This window comes from Scophthalmus maximus, chromosome 2 (genome assembly GCF_022379125.1).
Source record: "Scophthalmus maximus strain ysfricsl-2021 chromosome 2, ASM2237912v1, whole genome shotgun sequence".
Classification (NCBI taxonomy): domain Eukaryota; kingdom Metazoa; phylum Chordata; class Actinopteri; order Pleuronectiformes; family Scophthalmidae; genus Scophthalmus; species Scophthalmus maximus.
Genome location: NC_061516.1, coordinates 11,464,863 through 11,488,719, shown reverse-complemented (window position 1 = coordinate 11,488,719; position 23,857 = coordinate 11,464,863). Strand labels below are relative to the sequence as shown.

At 44.6% G+C, this 23,857-nt stretch overlaps 1 protein-coding gene and 2 non-coding genes across 9 annotated transcripts in view; all 3 read left to right on the top strand.

Annotated features, from left to right (window-relative positions):
- The window catches only part of abr (ABR activator of RhoGEF and GTPase), a 115,280-nt gene extending 92,686 nt beyond the window's left edge, over positions 1–22,594 (top strand). For 6 of the 7 annotated variants that reach the window (XM_035625510.2, XM_035625511.2, XM_035625512.2 and 3 more), the window contains 7 exons: positions 15,938–15,997; positions 16,275–16,384; positions 16,587–16,726; positions 18,087–18,221; positions 18,367–18,472; positions 19,075–19,228; positions 20,787–22,594. In XM_035625510.2, the coding sequence (XP_035481403.2) occupies positions 15,938–15,997; positions 16,275–16,384; positions 16,587–16,726; positions 18,087–18,221; positions 18,367–18,472; positions 19,075–19,228; positions 20,787–20,876 (795 nt within the window). In that variant the 3' untranslated portion in view covers positions 20,877–22,594. Of the gene's footprint in view, positions 1–6,601; positions 7,117–15,937; positions 15,998–16,274; positions 16,385–16,586; positions 16,727–18,086; positions 18,222–18,366; positions 18,473–19,074; positions 19,229–20,786 lie in introns of those variants that run through there. The other variant, XM_035625516.2, reaches the window with a different exon arrangement.
- trnav-aac lies at positions 12,459–12,531 on the top strand. Its single transcript has one exon. It is a non-coding gene; the product is annotated as a tRNA-Val (tRNA).
- Positions 15,094–15,166, top strand: trnav-aac. Its single transcript has one exon. It is a non-coding gene; the product is annotated as a tRNA-Val (tRNA).
- Positions 22,595–23,857: the final 1,263 nt, after the last annotated feature.

Here is a 23,857-nt window from a genome sequence, read left to right as displayed (position 1 = left end):
GGTATGACACCGACTCAAAGTTTTGTCTGTGCTCTTTCCAGAAATACATGAACAAAACAAATGATCAGTAAACATGCCTCCCCTACTTGCTGCTGAGAATAATATTAGGGTTCTTTATTATCATATTCTTTTAATCCAAGAAAATTGTTCACATCCCCATTAGGGGTTTAAAAAAAGCTAATTTGCCTTGGGTAGCTTGAACTTAGTTTTTCATGGGTTTTTTATTTTAAGCAACCCAAGTCGAAGCTTGGCTGAGATTGTATGCTGCAGTTCGTTTCCTCGGGATGGTGGATCCGATGTAATTAAAGAAATTGCACCGTGTTGTTTAGCTGTAGTCTCCACAGAGAAGGTTCTGTTGTGCTGTGAACAAATACACTTCGTGCCGAGGAAAAACATATTTGAATTTTGCTGTTGACTCTGCATCTAATGTTATTCCCTTTGGCCATTTTCCTTTTTTATTCAGCTGTAACCTTGTCAAAGAGAGAGAGATGGTAGCTACATTTCAAATACTGTGCCGAATTTACACGATTAGAACTGGGTTCTTATTTTACTTCATATGAATACAGAGCATAAACGGTCTCGTTCCTCTGTGTGGGCAGACATCGGAGACACTCAGACATTAATCAGATCGTAAGGAGGAATTATGAAAATTATGGAATTATGAAAATGACGTGATAAATCACAATAGCACATCAAACACAATAATTAGCAGTCGTAGAAGATTAAGTGGAAGTGTGAAGATGTGAAGAACATCATATATGCAGACCGTGACCTCGATGTGTGGATGGAGGCTTGTCATGCACAATCGGCAGCATCGCTCTGCTTCTCAACCTTTGTTCGCTCGTGCTCAGTTTACCTCAGATTACCTGCCTTTCTCTCTCTCTCTCTCTCTCTCTCTTTCTTTCTCCTCTATCTCATTCGCTCTCTCTTTGTCCTTGTCTGTGTCCAATTTTAACGATTAGACTCTAAAGTATTCCATAATTTGAAGCTGAATTGTGTCTGCATTTCCCTTTAAGTAAATGTTAAGGCTTTAAATATCTAATTACATTCATAGCTTTTTATATCCCGAATGCGTTGTTTTTTCATCTACTCTCTTTCTGTATCTGAGAGCATACACACTGTACAACCCCCCCCCCCTCGTCCCAACCACGCCCGACAACACACACACACACACACACACGCAGACACAACAGTCTCGAGCTACATGCCAATGTAACCTCCTCCCAGCTCTTTGTCTCTTCTCACCTCCTCATTCTCCATCACCACCTTTGTTCCGAAGTGCTTAATAAGTGATGGAGTGGTTAATCGGCGAAAGTCCCCCCACCCCACGCCCCCCCACCCACCCACCCCCATCGCATTGGCTCAGATGAAAGAGAAGCAGGAATAATCTGTACAGCACCCTGAGGCTGTGATTTCCCACCCTGCCAAACCCCCTCCCACCTCTGCGCTCCCATTTTAGCACTTTAGCACTGCACCCTGAAGGACCCTCCATCAACCCCCCCCCCCCCCCCCCCCCCCACACACACACACACACACACACACACACACACACACACCCACACACACACCCACTTCCTTCGTTACTCTGTTTCCCCTTCCTCTAGCCTGAGCTTTGGAGAAGGCGGCTGGAGAGATCAAAGAGGTGGAGTGGGGCATCCCATAAACATACTTATAGACCCTTCATATGAAATCTTATTGAATTATCCGCTCACAACGTGGCTAGCGGCGATCAGCGTCAGTCAGTCAATCATGTCAGTCAGTCAAAGGCCTCAGGGAGCACACAGGATGGAAACGCAGCACTTTCTAATGTTTGATGAGTAAGTTAAATAAGCCCCAATCCTCTTCCCTTTTTTACATTTCATCGTTCTTTTGATTGCCGAGTCCCAGATGATCACCTTTGTTCTCATACCGGAACTACACTGTGAACAGTACAGCGCTGAGGCCAGGAATACAAATGTACCCGCACATATTCGAAGTTCGGTTGTGTAGCGTGGGTTCAAAGCCTGTGAATCAAAATGCTCATCCGGCTTCTGTAAGTGCATGCAACCGACAAACTGTGTGTTCACCGTGTAAACCACTTACCACACTGCATTGTGGACATCATCTCTTTCAATTTTAACAATGCCCCCAATACTCCGTTTTAAAGAAACTGACATGAAATCAATGGTTTCAGTATATTGCTGAAAGTTACATTCGATGACATGATCAATACCATTTTCATGTCCATGCCTTTACTCTGGAGCTACATCCAGGAGACAATTGGAAGAAAGACTTGAAACAGGGGAAAACAGCTACCCTTGCTCTGTGCAAAACTCCAGCATCTCTAAAGCTCTTGAATTAACATATTATGCACACATATTATGCACACATATATATATATATTTTAATCTGCACATCAAAATGTAAAATGTGTAAAAATGGAAAGTTATGGGGTTATTTTTACCATTGTTGCGTGCTAAAACATTTTCCTGGAGATCCAAAATATTGAAAATATTCCTTTAATAGTGGAATATACCGGCAGCCATTCATATATTTTTTTCTACAGGTCAGGCAAGACAAGGCATAACATGCATCTACAGTGAGAGGCCTCAGCTGGATTTGAGCCTAGGACATTCTTACTGCGTGGAGAGACTTCCTACTCAAAATCTGTAGTTGTAGTTACAGTATCTTGTTAATGTCAAATATTCCAGTTATTTAATTTATGACTAAATTGCATCACACACATGGAATACAGCGAAGGTCGGCCACTAAACATTTACAGGCAGATGTTTTCAGCAGCTGTATAATGCTCTGCACGGGCACCGGAGCACCCGACTGTAGACTGACTTCATTACAGTGTGTCAGGACCATCACACGTGCATCATGGATTTCCGAGCTGCTCCATATTCATGTCAGAGCGCTGTAGTCGTTAAATTGATCATTAATTTATCTCTGGCCCTCGAAGGTCTCCGTGATTGGCAGAGTAGTGCTGAAGCCCGCAGCGGTGGAGGCCGGAGAAAATCGCAGAATCGACAGAATCACGCTGCTTTTCAGGGAGCGGCCAAACTCCCGCATAGAGTTTGGAGTGGCAACCAGAACCCCTCCCCCTCTAAGTCTGGTCATATGGAGCAGCTTTATGAGGGGCCGTGCCACCCAGCCCATCTATAATTAAGAGCCTGGACTGGTCCTGATGTCAGAGCTCAGGCACTCGGACCTGAACCATCTGTTCTCTCACCTTTTTTCGTGTTGTGTCTGCATATTTTAAATTAAATTCTATTGCCTTGGTGTTAGGCAAGTTGTTCTCTGGACCTTTGGTGCATAGATTTCCTTTTATTATATTGGAGAAAACAAAATAAAGATTTGGTTGTTGGCATGACCCAAGAGAGGACAAAAGTATCACCCAGCCATGTCAACACAGCAGCGAGTGCTTAGAACCAAACCTCGCACGCAAAACCATCCCGAGGATTACCACCTTTACTAATTACTCTCCTCTCTTTCATGTGGTCTCCGATTCCCACAAGAAGTCTTAATCTCATCTCCCTGTTGAACGCCCCCTCCTCCTTCCCCCAGTCTTGAATCTTCCTTTTTTTATTTTTATCAATCCCATGTCTTCCAAGCTCAAGGCCCCACACAGTTCATGGTCTCACACTGTTAATTTATCTCTACGGTGCCATTTTTATCTATGCTCGGGACTTTTAGGAAAATAAGGGGCCATTACTCTTCTTACAAAGAGCAAAACCAGGGAGCCGAAATAGTTTGCCTCCAACAAGATGTACACCATAGACTGCCGTATATAAAAATGGACGTGGTTGGACGTCACGGTGGGTTGACACTTGATGTAGACAACTCTCCTGTTATTATTTTCCATCTCAATGTCACATATGGAATAAGTTTTGGGGAGCTGTGGCGGTCTCTCTGGAGCTGTGTGAACCCACAGAATTCTGGGTTACGCATGTACAGTGTGTAGGCATGATGGTTTTATCGCCATAAAAAAGTCATGAGCTGACACGAGAGTGAGACGGAGCACTGGATATATGAATGTACGGTATGTGTTTGTGTTCTGCTGGGGGGGAAGCATACATGCATGTGTGTTCGCTCCGTGATTTTGTCGATGTGATGTGTTGTGAAGTGTTGGACTCCGGTTGACCCGGGTCATATAGACGCCTGAAAGCTGCTGTACTCCACTCTAAAGAGTAACCGTGCTCTGTGAAACTGGAGCTTTTCATGATTGTGAATATAAATGTACAGAAAAATAGTCTAAAATAATAAAATAATGGAAATAATGGAGTTGGAGAAGACGAACATGACACACTCCCGGAATGCGAGGGAAACTTAAAGAATTATCTTTGTTCATGTGTGGGTGCTGCTCTGCTGAGAGTATCTTTAGACCTTCAGGCTTTCTCGACACTGAAAGGGAAACCAGCCGCCAAAAAAAACATTTGAATTTATCTGCAGAGAGCAATGTTTCAATTAGGGCTTCGCATGGCTGAAAAGAAGAGAGTGGCATCAGCCATAAAGGGAGAAGATGTTACAGAGAGCAACCAGGGTGGCCACAAGTCAACGTCACTAGATGATGGTAACTGGATTGTCTTTATACTGTATAGTGCATTTCCAGTCTTATTGACCACTCAAATTGCTTTACAGTACGAGTCACATTCACCTATGTTACGTTCATACAGCGCTTCTGTATGCAGCGTTTTTCACACATCATTCATACACTGCCAAATTGTTGGGGTGGGGGAGTGTCTGGACTGGAAAACCGGGGATTGAATGACCGACCTTCTGGTTAGTCCCCTCAGTGTTTCTGCTGTCAGTTATTGGCAACTCGGTGTTCAGTGCTACAGAACCCACACAGTGAGGTTTTGGTATGGGAGAGGATTGGTGCATCTCCATCTCAACATAAATTGACGGATTCAGGTCAATTTTAGGCAATGATAAAGACTATGATGTATTCTTCTCATGTTTCCGCCCGTGTTCGTCTCTTTGATGGATGCTGTGGTAGCCGAGCCGTCTTCGCATCAAGAATGACTGAAACACGTATAAAACGTATACACAGTTAAAAACACTCATCTATTTCTGTGCTCTCCTTCCCTCTCATCCTGCCCCCGAAATATCTCCCCCGTCTCCCTGTGGGTTTTTCTTTTCTTTTTCTTCCCCTTTCCCCATTTTCAAAACATGCTTTTCCCAGACATTCTTTCCAAGACGTGACGCATGAAGTGTGTGCGTATCTCATAGTTACGGGCCCCGGCAGTTAAAAATACTCTGTGGCGAGGGTTGGCTGAGGTCTCCTCCGTATCAGCCCTGCCCGCTCTCCTACGCTGTCGCTCACAAAGTCGGGCTGTCCTGTTCACCCGTCAACACACACACACACACACACACACACACACACACACACACCGTGGTATTTTACTGTCTGCTGCTATCTGAGACGCCTCATGATGCCTGGATGTTCGTCAGGGCTGACAGCCACTTAAAATTAACTTCTGAGAATATTCACTTCATCCGCTCGTAACCACTGTAGTAGAGGGAATTCATGACAAATGAGTATAGGAGAGCCGCTGTGATCACATCTGATTCTTTTTCTCTTTTCTGTGATCGTGTGACATCCTCCTCTCTTCTTATCTGAAGCCCTTTGTGAATCACTGTACAATCATCAGGCATCAGTCTTACCCACCAGTACACATGGAGTCTGAATCATAACCACCATAGCCCCCCCCCCCCCCCCCCCCATCCAGTTCAAATGAGATGGGACAAGGTGCACGGAGACACACCGCCTCCCCTTCCCCGATCGATCCATTCAACGGAGGAATACGCCCTGTAAGAGCAGCCGGCTCTTGGCTGTCCTGTCTAATAAAGATGTTGATTCGCTCTGCGCGTCTCCAGGGAGTTGCGAGCGCCAGTGCATGCGGCTGTCTCTGAGTGACTTTCCAATGTCAACAGACGGGGGGTTAAGGCATTGTAGTGGGAAAATGCACACGCACACACGTCGACAGTTAGTGGAAAATGGAAATGGTGAAGTCAAACGCAGAGAAAGGCACATGAGCACAGACGGGGAAGAGGAGGGTGGAGGAAGAAGGGAATACGTGGCTTCTGTCACATTTTGCGAGGATGTGACAATGTGGAAGCTTTTTTTCCGCTTTCTAGATTTTGACTGAGATGATGATTTGGGTGGTTTTGAGAGAATACGTCTGCTCTTCATCCTTATCGATCAATACGTCCCTCACGTCAAAGTTTCACACCTTCTGCGCCTCGTTCTCTCCTTCACATTCCTCTCTCCACTCACTTCCTGAGTGCGCTGACCAGCTCTGGGAAAGGTTGACGACGGGTCAAGGAACTGAAGAAGGAAAAAACTCAAAGACTGGCGTTAAGCAGTCCCTCGCACCCTCCGTCCTCCCTCTCTCATTCTATCCTCCTTGCTCTCCTCCGTTCTCATTGACAGTTTATCCCTCCCCCCACTCTCTTTTGAAGGTTTTTCCATCAACATCTGGAGAAGCAAGGGGCTGCTCAGTGACAACAGGACCCCATTCACTCCCCTGAGCTCCCTCCCCCTTCTCTCCCTCCCTCCCCCTCTCTCTTGCTCTCTCTCTCTCCCTGCCTTGCTCTAGCGCTCTGTGTATGTGTTTGCCGTTGTGGAAGTCAGACTGCACAGCGAGGAGATGTTGGCAGCTGACCGTGGAATGGGCGCATAGAGAGAGAGAAACCAGCGTGGAATTATTATCAGCCTTATTGAGGAAACCATGGCAGCATCAGCATCTTCTTCTCCTCCCTGTCATCACTCTTCCCTTTTTTGAAGTGACCATCATCTGCGGGAGGCTTTTTCTTCTTTCTCGCTTTATTCCCGGAGCGTCTCTCCAGCACCTGGTCTTCCCACCCCTCCTCCCTCTCCTTTCCTTATCGCGGCCCACTTCCTCCACCTGTGCTCTGGTGGGAGGGGAACTCTGAGGCTTTGGGATGACGGAGATCCTGGTGTCGGATGTAAACTTGAACTCTGTGTGTGAGCGTCTGGAGCAGCAGTGCTGCGTGGACCAGAACCAGCACAATCTGTCCAGCCAGCCACAGACCCCCGTGCTCAAGAGGCACAGCAACACTGGGGCCAAGCTATGGGGCCGCGTCCGCAGCAAGCTTCTCAGACAAAAGGTCCCTGGCTGACATCTGCACACACACACACACACACACACAAACACACCACACATGTCACATACATACACAAGCTGTGTTTCCTCTCTTTTATCTCCCCCTTCACTTGCATTTGTTCTTTCCTATTTATCACTGTGTCACTTCCATCTGTTTGCAATGTGTCTCTTTTATGTTCAGTGTGTCTCTCCGTGTGTGTGTGTGTGCGCGCGCTCGCTCTCGCTCTCTCTCTCTCCCCGGGTGTCTTTTTGCTTTCAGCACACAGTTGACTATTGTTCTCATCTGATGAGTCTGTTCGCTGCAGTAGAGGCAGTGATGTAGTGCTGAATGAAAATGTTGCTTAACTGTGACCTGCACCCACCACAATACATTCAAAAATGTGTCATTTGTAAGAAATTTTTATTTTATACCTCTTTCCTCTTTAAATTATCGTAACTCATTTCTGTTTGACGTTAGTATTCATAACTAAGCGTCCTATTTCAGCTGTCAATATAAAATCGTCCTCCAACACAACTAAGTACATCCTGATATTAATGATTTGATAAATAACAGAAACTAAAATGACATATTAATTCACTAGACTAGAAAATAGTCTGCTTGTTTGAGGAATAAAAACTTCATTCCTCTCTCCTTCTATATCCACCAGCGTTTTGCTGGTCTTCATGTAAAGTCACTACACATGATGACTACATGGTATTTCTACATGAAATCATATTGGTTATGTTTGTGTTTCGGTTTCAGACCACCTCCCTCTGCTGCTCATTTTAGGTATTGTCCTCTTCTGGCTGAACTGATCTAATGCTCCTTTGGCATTTCTTTTTTTTTCTCTCCACTAATTAACTGTCACGTTATCCCAAGAGCTCCTGGAACCTTTGTCTGTTTTTTTTCTAATGCTGTCAGCATTGCAAAGGTAAAGCTTGGATTAAACTCAGCCAATTATCCAAAGATGCCTTACAGTGTTTTGTTACTCAATAGCTGTTGGCATTTCATTGTGTTTGCATGATTTCATTTTTTCAAATTCACTTGAATTTTAGACCAAAGTTTGAAAACTAGAAACCGCTGCATGTGAAAATATTGAGGTTGGATTGAATGACCCCTGTGTTGACGGACCTGTTATCACACACACACACACACACACACACACACACACAGGTTTGGTATGGCTAAGTTTGAATGCAGGTTCTGGATTGTGACTCATGCTTGGGTGGAGGAAAGGGGAACATTTCTTCTTTTTTTTTCTACAGATGCTTTTTAAATTGGGAAGCTGGAGAGGAAGCACGTGAGCCTGTCCTAGTTCTTTGCATAGCTCTGCACACGCAGCTAAAACTTTGACTAATGTGCCAAGGTTATGGGCCCTAGTGCGCACATTTATTTAACGGTCCACCTCCTCTTCATCACAAGTGCATCACCAGCCTTTTTGGGCTGTAATCTGTGCGCATTATGAATTTGGTTCAGAAAAAGAACCCAAGTTAAGAATTGGCTTGACCTTTTCCTGCGGTGCTATCCATTATTCAACAGGCCTGAGGAAGGCTGACCCCTGGTTATACTGAACGGGGTAAAAGGGGGAATTACACACTGAGCCCAGACTTGACTGCATTGACCCGCAGGTCGTCTATCGATCGTTCCATTCCCCTCCACACAAACACCCCCCATGTCTTAATGTCAAAGAATGTGGCTATAAGGGGGACATTCCTCTATTTCATCGTTATCTAAATTTGGCAGCATCTAAGTCTGGCAGAATGTGATCCCGCCCGCCGGCTCTCGCCCTGCACAGAGAAAACCCCGCTCACCCAACTGCTCTGTGAAGTCCCCTGAATCCATTCATCCATTTTGAATGAAGCTTTGAGTGATGCCAGGTTTCATGAGTAAACTTGTGTTGCAGTTTTTCCGTGCTCAGTTGCTCTTCTACGATCTCATTGCTACATTCTGCCTCTGTGGTGGTGAAACGGTAACATGTCGGGGGCCTGCATGTTTCCAAAACATATCTGGAAAGATAAAAATCTGAGAAGTCTGAAGATTCTTTTACAAATCTCCTGCTTTTATTTTTTTCAGACTGGACAGTGTTCATACATGTGCTAGCTTTATTATTATCTTTTAAAGATTTATTCAAATTACTTGGAAATTGGGCTTTTAAATTGTCTTTAAAAAGATTGAATTTGCTTTTTAAAAAACGCAGATAACTATAACGTGGAAGAATAACTCTGAGTGTCAATTTCAGAGAGTCCTTCAACTTTGGGGCATATTGCTTTTTCTGTTTGTGCGCATTGGTGGCATGCATCGTGTTTTTCAAACGTGTTTGGAGGAATGTGGATCCTGAAGGAGGCATGGCGGCGTAATGGAAGCACACCGGCAAATTGTCCTCACCCCTTCAACCTGAAGCGGCACCCAATTAAGACACAATGAGATGAGATGAGATGGGGAGGGGCTGGAACACTAATTGGCCTCGAACCAGACATAATGTATTGTGTGCGTCCCAGTAGAAGAACAAATGATGATTAAGCTGTTACCAGGTTGTCGCCGTTTTGGCTGTGTTTAACATCATGTTTGGATTTTATTTTTTTTGCTGATGACCTGCTTGATGGGTAGGTTTGTTTTTTATTCTCTTTGTGGACTTTACAGCCAGCTTAGCAGGGAGCACAATGGAGCTGCCGTGCCGGCTTAGCCATGGAAGAGAATCAGATCCGACCATTATCCTCCGCCCTCTGACTTCGCTTGTCCCACCTCTCGTCCCTGCTGCCTTTTAACCCACATTTGAAATTACGTTCTCCCATTTGAGTCCGTTGATTAGTGCAGAGGAGATATTAGGGTTTCATCCCTCCTGTGCGCCTTAAAATGCCAGGCAGGCCCATAATAGCCTTTTATATGGGCCACATAAATCTCCGTCTGTCCCCACCGGAGGGCATAGCCTTTTATTGGCCCCAATCCATCCCCATTGTGCGGGATCTGCCACTGGTTAATGAGCTCCAGGAGAGACGCGGCAGGTCAGTGAAGCATCCCCAGGTTGATGCCCACAGTGACCCCCCTCGGTTCTGGTCGTGCAGCAGGCCGTACGCTGGGTGGCTTTAATCTGAGGAGGGTGACAACAAGGCATTGATCATCTCATTAGGCGGTGAGAGTGAGGAGACGTGAGCTTCTGGTATGTTCTCGAAATGGTTTGACAGTGGTCTGGGCTTAGGTCATGACAGGAGAGTTGTTGGGACAGTTCTACGTGAAGAGCGTGACTCCACATGATCTGGAGAGAATTTGAAAGATTTTTTTCTGGAGAACTGTTTGTGCCTTGTCTTGCTGGTTTGCTTGAATATATGTTGATTTCCAGTTGCTCCCAAAACTTTTTCTTCTGAGCTAAAATGACAAAAACTGAAAGAAAGGACATTGACAGCACATTGAAACTTCAGAGCTGAAGCTACACCCCTCGCATCATCGAACCGGCACCTGCTTCAAGTCAAGACACGTCGTACTTTTGCAGCCACGCTTACTTTGTCCACTCCACTGAGGTGAAGTTCTAATGAAACACGCAGACAAAGGTCACACACGACCTGAGTAGTGAGGTCATGAGTGCGCCCACCGCTACGCCGTGTCCTCCACTGGGCTGACGACTGAAAAACAATCACCACTGATCTTTCCAGACAAAAATGGTCTCTCTTCATAGCAGATGTGATGTTTGTCACTGGTGCTCTACACTAAATCAGAAATGTGATTATGAGATTGTACAACAAAGGATCAAAAGGGCATATGCATCTTTGTGGGTTTTATTTAATAGTTGAGGGCATTTGATGGGAGAAAAAAGATTTCATGCTTTTTGTATTTGCAGAGCAACGTTAACCATCCATTTTTAGATTGATGTTGATCTTAACTGAGCAAATTCATGTGGGGGGGGGGCTTGAAAAGCTTAAAAGCACCATTGAATGAAGTAAGTGCTTGTGTTCAACTCAAATTCAGCCCATTAAAGTGCTTTTCCGCTCTTCTTCTGTTCTGAAGTGTAGGATAGCGCACAACTCCTTCCGCATCAGAGCTCTCACTCACCCAGGCTGCAGGCGGGGTGTTGTGCTGCGCCAGTGTAGTACGAATCTGTGTGTTGCTGTTTACACGGCCCACCACACACGCTGCCCGCAGAGATGAAAGACGAATCTGCAAATCACAGCTCTCTGCCGGCTGCAGACCCCCGCCTGATTGGCTCAAACAAGGAAGTTGCTGGACAAGGCAACATGGCAACTGAGTCACACAGGCCTCACATGGCCGCGGTGACATCAGCAGCTGTCGAGTAAAGACGCTCACGCTGATGCACACACACACACGTTAACATTATGCTTAAGTGGCTCACGGGTCTAAAAATAGTGATGCGCTCGTATTCTAGGAGGCAAATATAACTCTGCAATGTGATGTGTGAGCTAGGAATTAAAAAGGGAAAAAAATAGACTCAATCACAAACGATTCCTGTAATCCCGCCAAAGCCTAGGAGCCGCGCAGTTTGAGCTACGTTCTAATTAAAGCCCTAATAAAAAGCTTTCTGCAGCTGAATGAATATTTAATCAGCCGGAGAGCAGCGGTGGAAAACTGCGATGAAACGCCGAGGACAAATTAAACAGGAAATTCATTAATTTAGCATATCAGAAATCAAGTTGTGTTTTGAATATTTTCCCCAGCATGTGTTTACTCCCCTGCACAGCAGCAACAGCGGGCTAATTAAGTGTATAGGGATTTGACTATTAAAGGCTTTGCACATTGTTCCAGTTATTGTTTGACATTGTCTCCTGCTGTTTTAGAACAAGCACGCTTATATTGTTTCAGATCTGCACACAGCAGCTCTTAATTTCAAAGATTCTATCGCATTATGCTGAACAAACAAGTGTCCAAACGCCGTATTTAATTGGAACCCATTGCAATTAAATCTGAGCAACATATGATATTAAATGTTTTTTTAAAAATCTTAAAAGTAAGAATGTTCAGTCCAAACATTTACATTCATTCATTATAGTCATATTATACCAAACCGTCCTCAATCATTTACGCAAACACTTAATTTGGATGTGTTGGAGGTGTGAACTTTAGACTTGCTCGCCAGTGAAGAGAACTTTTATGTATAGTATTCTAATAAATGATCGTGCCTTATACGTGGGTTTGTGCATGGCCACTTGACAAATCAAGAGCCTGCATGTTCTCTTCTCCTGCCTGTAGTATTGCATGTGCTCAAACACGTCTCCTGTGTGTTGTGTGGGGGTTGTAAACAGCCGAAGAGGAGGGCTGCAGACCTCTGACTGTCCGTCTGTTGTCGCTGTCAGTCTCGTGAAGGCCGCAGCAGCGTGGCTCACACGTCACACAGCGGGGGGGAAGGAGTTTATCAGCCAGTTCCCGTAGTGTAGTGGTTATCACGTTCGCCTAACACGCGAAAGGTCCTCGGTTCGAAACTGGGCGGGAACAGCATTTATTGATCACTGAAATAGGGATGTCATATATCATAAACACAAATTGACCACTAAGTATCGCCAATCATTGTGTGTGAACACAGTGCTCCTTGTAAGGGACTACAGAGGCAAGGAAGCAGCCAAATGTCTAGTTTCAGTAAATTTTCACAAAAGTTCATGAACGCGAAAGCTTTATAGATACACATGACATGATATACATATATTATACATGTTATAAAAGACAACTTTAGGTGAGTGTGCAGTACCTCTCTACAAAGTCCCCCATTATCCTTTTCCCCCTGCAATCGTCTGAATGAAAGAAAGAGCATGTGGTAGCAAAACAGCCCGACTGTCTTATCTGCTCTGTTCTGTCCCTGTAGATCAGTCAGGCCAGAGTGCAGGGCATGTGTACATCCTGGCTCACAGCTGTCTGCTTCTGCTTTTTGAAGTTAAGCCTCTCGGTCAAAATATCTCTGCCTGTGCGCTGCTTGACTGACGTGAGACTGTCGCACACTTTTTTTTCGAAGGCATAGAAAAACGGTGACACAAGTGTGTAATGAACAGTGTGTGAGTGTGTGGGTGAAAGAGCATACACAGGGTTGAGAAAACCAGCTGAGCCCCAAACCTGGTGCACACACACACACGCACACACACGCACACACACACACACAATCACACACACACACACACACACACACACACACACACACACGCACACACACACTGACAGAACACTGAGTTCCCATTCAACGCACTGATACCATGGTTGAATTGCCTCTGTTGTGGAAACACACAAGCATATTTATTGTATTCTATATTAAGCGGGGAAAAAAGCTTAAAGTGTGTGCCACAGCTGGAATGCGTATAAATCTTTTCAAATGAGTCTATCTAATAGCTAGATTCAAAGTATTTCAGTACTTTGCTCCAGGCTGCCTCCCCTCAATCACCCTCGGTACTTTTCAGAGTCCGACAAAGAGAGCTTTGACACCACAGTGTCTGAGACATATTAGCTCCGAAGAGGATTAAATAAAAAAACAAAACACTTCACATCTTTTCCTGGACATGACAATGAATACACAGACATATGTGGAAGAAATCCCCTTCCTTACTTTTCTTCATTCTGGACAGAGGTGGGACGGGAGTGAAGCGATGCTGCTCTGTTGGTTTCTTAAAAAGGTCTGAAAAAAGTCTAAAGATTGAGTAAATCAATTTTTTGGACTTAAATATTCATGGCAGCGTCTCTTCTTTACCTCAAAAAACACCATTAAATCCTCGGTGTCATTTCCTAGTATGTCCACATGTCCTCTGTCGGACCGTGACCACGTCCACCGCCGTCAGATTTAGATGAATATAACAAGCTTCATCTGTTTACTTTGGTTTCTATGCTGCATTAAAAGTGACTCTCTCTCTCCCCTACAACTACCTTTGTTTCTCCAGTCATTCAGTTACTTCATCATGATATCAGGTATAAAATGAGTCGGCCTGAGTTTGCCTCGCTCGGGCCTCCCTAGCCAAGCTGTTTGCAGTCATTCCCAGGAAAGGAAGAGAGGGAAATGGGCCAAGTTCCTAAGTAGTTTTTAATTAGAAGGAGAGAAAAAAGAACCCTTTGAGGAAACCGTTCGGAGACGGGTCAGGGAGTGTAACCACTGCCAGTAAAGGACCCCTTTTTTGTTTTTACAGCCCTATTTGAGTACATTCATTTTTAATCAGTATTTTTTAATGATTTAACGGAGGGTAATAAATAGGAAATAGGTGTTTTTTTTGTTTTTTCAGCGAGTCTGCTTTGAGTGGGCTACAGGAGGCCACTTCAGTGAGTCCTGGATCTTTGCCCACTTCTCTTCTCGGCAGCGGTTGTGTAAAGACCCAGTTGCGGTGATTACCTGTCCCTCGTCTCGAACCCCAAACCCCTGCTGGGAAAACAATCTTTAACGATGATAGGAATGCGTGAAACCGAAGCCAAAATGGGCTTTTTATGAGCCAATGAAAGACGCTCAGCGCAAACTTTTAATGGCTGCAGCCTAATGCTGACAATAAGAGAAGTGTGCCGCCCTCGTGCTCATCCAACAATCATTATTTTCCTCTGCGGTGAGTACATCGCATTGTGGGGGTTGTAATGACATGAATGTGCGGAGGCTCGAACAGCCTATAAAAAAGGCATTAGCTGTTGTGGCCTTCGCACAGCGGGCACAGACTCTGGGAGAGCGAGCTGCCAACCATCATGCCTCAGAGGGCATCATGGGAACGTGGGATCCAGACTCGGAGAATGTGTGCGGCGAAAGCGGGCCAAGTGTCTCGAGCCAAAATGGAGACCTGGGACGTCCCCCCGAGAGGCCACAGAGGGCACGAGTGGGAAACTTAAGTGCCATCAGTCTTTCCCAAAGTAGACCTAGTGACTTTGTTGTTGTGGAGCAGCAGTAACCAGGCGCCGGCCCTTGGCTGTGATCTGGGTCAAAGGTTAGAACAATGGAGCAGCTCAACGGTGAACTCTGGACTCTGCCTTCCCTCACCTTTAAAAGGTTTCCCCCACAGTGCATTCTTCCAGTGATGTCTACTGAGTGGGCGGGAGTAAAAACAGCCAGTTCCCGTAGTGTAGTGGTTATCACGTTCGCCTAACACGCGAAAGGTCCTCGGTTCGAAACCGGGCGGGAACAGCATTTATTAATTTGTCATATAGCTTGATCTCTGCCGGAATAGGTAATAAAACTGTTCCTTCACAGGAAAAAAAGCAGAAATGTACATTAAAAAAAGTATTTAAATTTCAGCATCTGTGGATGGATTCCCATTCATCCAGGTCATAGTTGGAGCATAGGGGTGTTGAATCAGGAGTTTTTGATCGGCAATGTTTGAACAAACTTCAGAGACCAAATGTTGTGTCATTTGTAAAAGCAAATTTGTTCTTGTGGTAGTCACTCACATTTTCCCTGTGGCTGCAGTCATCCGTTAAGGCGGCACTCTTAGATAGAATTAGATGAATTAATTCTTTGACTTATTTTTTTTTATTCAATGGGATTCTTTATATGAAATATGCCGAGCTGATAGCGATCGTCATCAGTCGCACACTTTCTGCTATTCGTTCATAAGTGTTTGCTCCACATTTAACTTGCAAGACATTTTCCATAACTACTACGACTACATTACCAACATGCACAAGCCTGGCAGAGGATACCCACTGAGGGAAGAAGGTGGCCTCCTTTTTTGATGCTCAAAAGATTTCCCATGATTCATGTGGGGGAAAGGATCAGATCATTTTTGCAGAAATGATATGATGCACGATTTTTTCTATTGCTACAAACGCTATCTGATGATTTGATATCTGTCCTCCTCTGGGAGAATCTCTGTATGAAAGTAAGGCATGTGATGTGTCCTCATTTGATAAAAGCAAAAAAAAACTTATCATCCAATGTGTCTGTTGTGTCTTTCAGCTGGATCCTCAGACGGTGCAGTCCAAGAACTGGCACATGGACGTCATCGAGATGAACGGGGTAAGAGTCGAGCGACACAAACTATGAGAGGGATTACAGTTTAGATTACGGCGAAACATGCGATAAATATTGTCATGAGATGTTATGTTTGGCAAAGGCAATGTGAGGCCTTTTTTCCACGTACATTTCCTAACAAAGTTAGATTTGGGTTAAAAGCATTTTGTCCTTTGAAAAGAAGAACAATTTAAAAATGGGTTTGTGATTGTCCTAAAGATCAATTCTGGCTCCTCCGAGACATGCAGTTTACTTTAGCTGTGTTGTGTGTGCTCATCATCAGATCAAAGTGGAGTTCTCCATGAAGTTCACAAGCCGGGACCTCAGCTTGAAGAGAACACTGTCCAAAAAACAGAGTGGGGTGTTTGGAGTCAAAATCAACGTAGTGACAAAGTAAGTATATGTTCCTTTTTTTCTTCTTTTTTTTAAAGCTTAGCTTTCTCTTGAAAATCAAACTTTGGTTCACATTTGAGCTTACAAACGCACTAGGCAGAGATACTGACAAAAAAATGAGCATAACCAGAATCGTTTTCAGTAAAACAATCAAGTCTAATTCAACCCACCTCAGAAACTTAACCGCTGTTTGTGTCTGCAGGCGTGAGCGCTCCAAGGTGCCTTACATAGTCCGTCAGTGCATTGAGGAGGTGGAGAAGAGGGGGATCGACGAAGTGGGAATCTACAGGATCTCGGGCGTGGCCACTGACATCCAGGCCCTCAAAGCATCTTTTGACACCAGTAAGACTCTACTCGCTGGCTTTCTGTACAAATATGTCCTCCTTCTATCGTCCTGGTGATAAAACAACACAGTTTTTATATATTTTTGCCACCACTATGCAGCCGGGTTTGGAATCACACATTCACCATTCCACGATGCACAATATATCACAATGAACTGTGATAGAAGGTGAAATGGAAATGTTAGGTTGCAATTTAAAGCTCCAGTTTGTAATATTTAGAAGGACTTATTCACAGAAATATAATATATTGTCCATAATTATGTGTTCACATATGTATAATCACCTGCAACAAAGAACCGCTGTTTTTTCGTTGAATGAGTTAAATATAGTTACATGAGGTGGACCCGACCTCCGTGTAAGTATCCACGTTTGCTACGTCGTGTTGAATACGGTTGTTGCACAAACGGTCCGGAATACGTCGCATTCGCGTTCAATTGTCAGGGCTGCCATAAACTGGAAATGGAATCAGCTGTGCGCCACCATAAAGTGTCCCCTGTTGGGTGCTCAGTTGGTTTGCGGTTTGCAACTTTACCACCAGATGCCACCAGAAAATTACAAAATTACACACATGGGCTTTAAGCCCTTTCAGTCGTAGAAAAAGCACAAGTTCTGTGCTTTACCCGGACTTATCTTTAATAGAAAAGATGCTACTTGAGCTTTCCCTGTAGACGAAGGTGAGCATCGTAATAAATGTGTTTCTTCCATGCTGTTTTTATTTCTTAAAACAGTTGGTTTTTTTTAAACACTCCTCTAAGCAGCAATCATGTCCCATAGTGCAGTACAAATAGATTATAGTAAATAAACCAAGAAAGTAATTTAAAAGCTAAATCCCATCAGTGTAGCATCAAATTATTTATCCTGTCAAATTATTAGATATGCAGTGAGGTTATCAAGCGCTTACCGCCTTCGTCCCTTTCTCCGTGTGCATGAAGGCTGACTGTGCAGAGGTTTAAGACGAATAAAGTTTCTGATGTAGAGACTTTGCCGCAGTCGCTGTAATCGCGGCCTTCGCTCTGTGGGGAACAGATGTGTGGGAACTGTCCGTCGGAGAGTCCTGGACAGATGAGGAGCAGCAGCTGTCGGGAAGCGTTGACGTTTTATGGCGCTCAAGAGTCGCTCTGCATCGTTCGCAGCTGCTCTCGCGTCACCGAGGTCCGACCGAGCAGAGCCCGTTAACACCTTTCGTATTCTTCTGTGTGTGATATTAGGCGCGTCTGTCTGCGTCTGAGTTATTGAGAGATGATATCACTCCTGGACACGGCGGCGAGAGGCGAGCGCAGCTGTGTTTTTTTGGTGCGCCTGTAATAATGCCATGGTTCAGTTTCTCATCGCTCTGTGTCTGTGCCTCCGACCCGCAGATACCAAAGACATCCTGATGATGCTGAGCGACATGGACATCAACGCCATCGCAGGGACGTTGAAGCTCTACTTCAGGGAGCTGCCGGAGCCTCTGCTCACCGACCGCCTCCACCCCGCCTTCATGGAGGGCATAGGTACGTGTGCGTTTGTTGTCATCATCGGGGGTCGTTTTGGACTTTTACAAGGGGGGTTTGCCCAGCTGAACGAGATGAGGGCTAAAGTTAAAAAGCTTTCTCACCATAATGGGATCTGGCATCTTTTCTTTCCTCTCCATCGCAGCTCTCTCAGACCCGGCGGCCAAGGAGAACTGCATGATGCACCTCCTTCGCTCCCTGCCGGACCCCAACCTCATGACCTTCCTTACTCTGCTGGAGCACCTCAAACGGTACACACACACACAATGAAAAACCCTCCCTCATGCACAGGGACAACTACTGGTCACAGCTTTGCCACCTGTCAGTCAACATTCTTCCACCCCTTCGACATATGTACTTTTAGATACAAGGTACAAAATCATAGATGGAAACCATTTCTCATTTTAAGTCATCATATCCTCATGTGGCAAATTTTTTGTTAGATATTGGATCCTAAAATATATATAAAACTCTTTTGTCATGTGGTAAAAATGACCTAATACGTCAAGTCCTACGGAGAATATTCAAACCAAAACTTAAATCTTTGTTTTATTATGTTATACTGCTTTGCTTAATTATTGCTTTTCACAACTGTACCATAACATGATATATTTTTAGTAATGTTGATTTGGTTTTATTGTTTTAGTTTTTCCTCTCTCCACACATTAGTTTCCATTATTGTTCCTTTAACTTAAAATCCACTGAATACACCAGCCTCACATCCTCACCCTGAGATTCCCAGTGAAACCACAGTGCTCTGCTCGCCTGGTAATGACTACACACTGGTGTGTGTTAACGCCGTCCGCCCCAACTGACGCCCCCCCCCCCCCCCCATCGGTGTTTATTCCTGCAGGGTGGCTGAGAAGGAGCCCGTCAACAAGATGTCCCTCCACAACCTGGGCACCGTGTTTGGCCCCACTCTACTCAGGCCCTCCGAGGCGGAGATCGCAAAGACACAGCACATCACCTCCGCCTCCGACATCTGGTCGCATGATGTCATGGCACAGGTACCTACACAAAGTCGCATTTCACATAACATATGTGTGTGTGCCTGATTCATATTCATTTCCACATGACTTCCTGTTGCTCTCTGGCACCTTGGTTTCACCAAACAGTTTTCTTGATATTTTGAAACAGACTGGGAGTACAGTACATGCTGTCGATGGTAGAGTGGTGCGTACATGCATCTTTCCTCGGTTGCTGCATGTGTTTACCAGATAAAATTTTCCCCCCACGTCGCCAAGTGACCCGTGTCACTGCGCTCTGTTCTCCCAGCTGTATTTGGGCTGAAGGCCATCCATTCATCTCTGCTGAGAGACGAGTTTCCTGCGCACAAATGTCTTTTCTCGGCAGAATAAACAACATCCAGAGTAAATCATCATAAATGGGACGGGCAAGCACACGTGGGAGGCCCCATCCGTCCATTACAGTGGAAGTGCGTGTTTGTATTGTGGCTTATTCAAATTCTAAATGTTTATTGCATAAGTATACAAAGTGTCAAACGCCAAAGAAAGATGTTTCCGCCAACACACCCCACATGTGATCATCTGATTGATGATTTCACCCACGTTCTGAAAAAAAAGATAATAATCTTGCTACTACTGTAAACGTAGGGTCCAGTGACTCACAGGAAACCTTTTCAGAGTAAAATGCTTTTCTTAAATTCAATTGTTCACCTCAAACACAGAGTAAATCAAATGAAACTTTCCAGATATATTCCTATCTGATGAAATGAATTAATGGAGAGATTAAGGGACATTTGTGGAGTGTAGCAGGGGGGGGGCATTAGAGTGATTCATCAGTTTTCATAAAGACGATTGTCTAGACACATTAACGAGAAATGTCACATGGACTGACGGGTGCGACGGGCATGTAGAAAATTTTAAAACGTCTGCAAATTCGTTTATCATAAAAACGTCTGTATTGGCTAAAAAGTCTGGGGTGTTATGAGGCTTGTGAGAGGTGGACATGCAGTTTTTAGAGCTATTATTATTCAGAGCTGATTGTAAAATTATTTAATTAGGTTTAATGTGTATGACGTCAGCAAGTTGGCAACTCGCTTGACAAATCTTTTGCCGACTTTCCAAGTTGTTGTCCCAAGTCAGGAACTCTTTTTTCCTATTATTCCGACACCACGTGAATCCACTATTGGTAGCTGCCGCTCTGCCCACCGGTCAACATGAGCAGCAGCTGCAGCAGTGGCTGCGATACGAAACACCTCGTGGAGGCAATCAGGATCAAAGTCTTTATCTTATTCCATAATCAAACTTCCTTATTCGATTTATTCCAATTCCAGACATGAAACAGATTTTGATTTCTTTGTGACGCACGCGTTTGGAGGACATCGCTACACCAGACGTCCATCGCAGATAAACGTCACAAAGTTTTTGTTCAGTATCAAAGTAATCCAGCGACCGTGTTACGATGAAAACAGGAGCTGCCAATGGTTAATTATATTTTGAGTAGTGCCAAAGTGTAAGCAAATACAAGAAGATACTTGAGGAGGACACAGTGTCAGGTAGACATGATGTGTAACCATAATAAACGTGTTTCCTCTCCTCCAAGGTCCAGGTGTTGCTCTACTACCTGCAGCATCCTCCCATCTCCTTTGCCGAACTGAAGCGCAACACCCTCTACTTTTCCACTGATGTGTAACCCCCCAATCCCCCACCACCCACCTTCCTCAGGGCGGCACCTGAAGATGAAAGAGTGGGAGACTCCATACAAACCTTGGTCCCTGCCACTCGGACCTCCTGCCTCACCTCTCCTCTCCTCCCAGAAGGCAGCTCATTTCAACTGTACAGCTCCCCCCCCTCCCCTTACACACACACAAATCTCCTTTTTACTCCCCCAAACCAACCGCTCCCCGCCCTGAAAAGAGATGGAGCAGAACCCGAACGGAGGTGGTGAAGGAAGTTTCCTCGTCGTCGAGTGTGCGTCATGCGTCATTTCCTGTTTGTAATGTGAGGAGAGCCGAGCCGCCCAGCGCCTCCCACCAGCAACATGACAAGGCATTCTGGGAGCACAGTGGGAAAAGGTTGAGGGATCCGGAGGCCACAGCCTGGCGCAGTGACACACACACACACACACACACACACACACACACACGTCGGCGTGTGGTGGTGGCGTCGTCTAGCGAGCCCTTTTCCGGACATTGGTTTTATGATCTCAGAACCCGGTTGACTCAACGTCCAGCTTTGTTGTTTTTCTTTTCTTTTCTTTTTTCCTGATCGAAGGCATTCCAGAAAAATGGCATTTACATGTTTTATAATTCTGTCCAACAGCTGTTTTTGTTTCCTGTCTCTGTCTTGTGCATGTGGCGGAGGAGGCTGGGGTGTGTGTGTGTGTGTGTGTGTGTGTGTGTGTGTGTGTGTGTGTGTGTGTGTGTGTGTGTGTGTGTGTGTGTGTGTGTGTGTGTGTGTGTGTGTGTGTGTGTGTGTGTGTGTGTGTGTGTGTGTGTGTGTGTGTGTGTGTGTGTGTGTGTGTGTGTGTGTGAATGAGTGACCGTGTGGATGTACTTGAGTAAGTGAGTGCGTGAGTGTGTACGCGAGTGCGTTCAAGGGACTATGAGAACTGGGAAGTGGATCCTAACAAATGTCTGCCGACGTGTCTCTCTTGTGCTGACAGACAGGAGAGAACTGCCCCGCCCCCCCAGCGAGTCTTGAGAATTAGCCCTATTTATTTTAAATATATATAATATGTGTGCCTGTACAGTTCTGTGCAACTAGAGAAATGCTCTAAGGAGTCTGTTGTTTGAAGTTTATTCAGGTAGTGATGTTATTTTTAGTCAAAATTTCCTCGTTCACCTCAGTGTCCATGGCTGGTCGGCTGTTCTGAAAAAGATCACCAATCAGAGAGTCTGCCACTTCATTTTCGATCACTTACAGTAGAGGACAACGGCCACTCGGCCATGTTGAGGGTTGTCGGGGGAAAATCACAACTAATGGAAAATTCTACTTTTTTTTTCTTGTTGTCGCATCGCAGGCCTGTTCCAGGTGTCTTACTGCACTGGTATAATCTATAGGATGATTTGTGTAGTTGCCCTCATTTGCATGTTCAGCTTGTCAATCAAACCAGGCGGGGTTTACGCAAAGGTAGGTTGTCTCGGCGAGGGCCCCCCCCCCCCCCGCTGAGATCTCTGCTCTCTTACAAAGCCAACCTTTCTGCTGTCAAGCCTGCGACATATCTTAAAAATACTGTAAGCACTGCTAGATGAGTACTATTTGATATTTTTAATATAAGATTAAAATAAAAAATGTTGTATTTTACTTCTTTTAAGGAAAATTTCAATAAACTGTAATATTGAGGCTAAATGTAAATGTGACCCCCCCCTCCCTTTTTTTTAGTAAAATAAAAGTTCCCCAAAACACTCACTTTGTGTCTGTCTGCACTTGAATATGTAATATGAAAGATCTGCTTTTCAATAATATTGTCTGTTGAAACAGTGGGTGAGAAACTAAAATAACGGCAAAAGAAGTGATATATATATTCAAACTGTCCAGTAGGTAAAGTAGTCGTTTCCATCCTGAACCTTACGTTTACAGGTAGCACCCCCTGGTGGTCAGTTTTTACACATTGCTGAAAGTAAACTTTGTTTAAACCATCGACTGTAAATCTGCTCGAGTGCAGTTAACTCTGATATGTTGAAATGTTCAGAGTCGACCGGTTGACATCTGCGTGTTCTACCCACAAAAACACCATTTAATCCTGGAAACATTATCTCGGTGTTCCTGTACGGTACTGTACCAAATCTGGACGTAAGCAGCCCTAAGGTTTGACTGAAGGTCTGGTAGGGAAGCTGATAAGGTTTTAAGCATTTCAATTTTATTTATTTTTTTAACAAACAACCCTGAAACTTTTTTGTTTCTGTTGTGAGATCTGCCTGAGTGGGTAATAAGATGAGCTGGTTCTCAAGAGGACTGAGGCACAATGTAAACAACATTCACATGAACCTCCCACAGCACCTTTGTGTGCTGGTTAGTTTAAAAGATCAATCAAACTGATTGCAAATTGATAGATTTGTTGGAAATATTTCAGTTTTTCGTTTCTCTGTTGAATATAGTAATGAACTATTTGACATGTATTAAGAAAAATATTCCAAAATAGGCGCACATGGATACTAAATTCAACATGAATACGTCTTCGATGTCTTTGAACACCTCGACTCTGTGTCTCCCCGTACTGTGCTCCTCCACCGGGCACATGATCAGAACAGATGAGGGGGGCGCCACAATCATTTGTGTCGACACAGAGTACGTTGTTATATGGCGTCAACAGGCTGGTGAGTATCGACCTTTAACAGATATAAAATGCCTTCTGTTTTTCTTTATTTGTCGCTGAGTCTCGGAGTTCTTTTTTTACACAGTGACACGCGCAGCAGAGAGGCCACATAGCAGACCCAATAAAGAAACATGATTAGAAACACACATTATGCCAGTGTTTGTTTCTGCTTACTCTCTCTCTCTCGACCTGCAGGAGGGGGAAACTGAAAGTGTGTTGTGTTCTGTCCTGAACCTCAGCAACATGTATGTTGTGATTTGGCGTGATACAAATAAAATTGAATTCAACTAAATGTTGGTACCTTTAATAAAATTAAAATACTTGTGATTTGTTGTGCAACTGGACTGCGTGTGTGC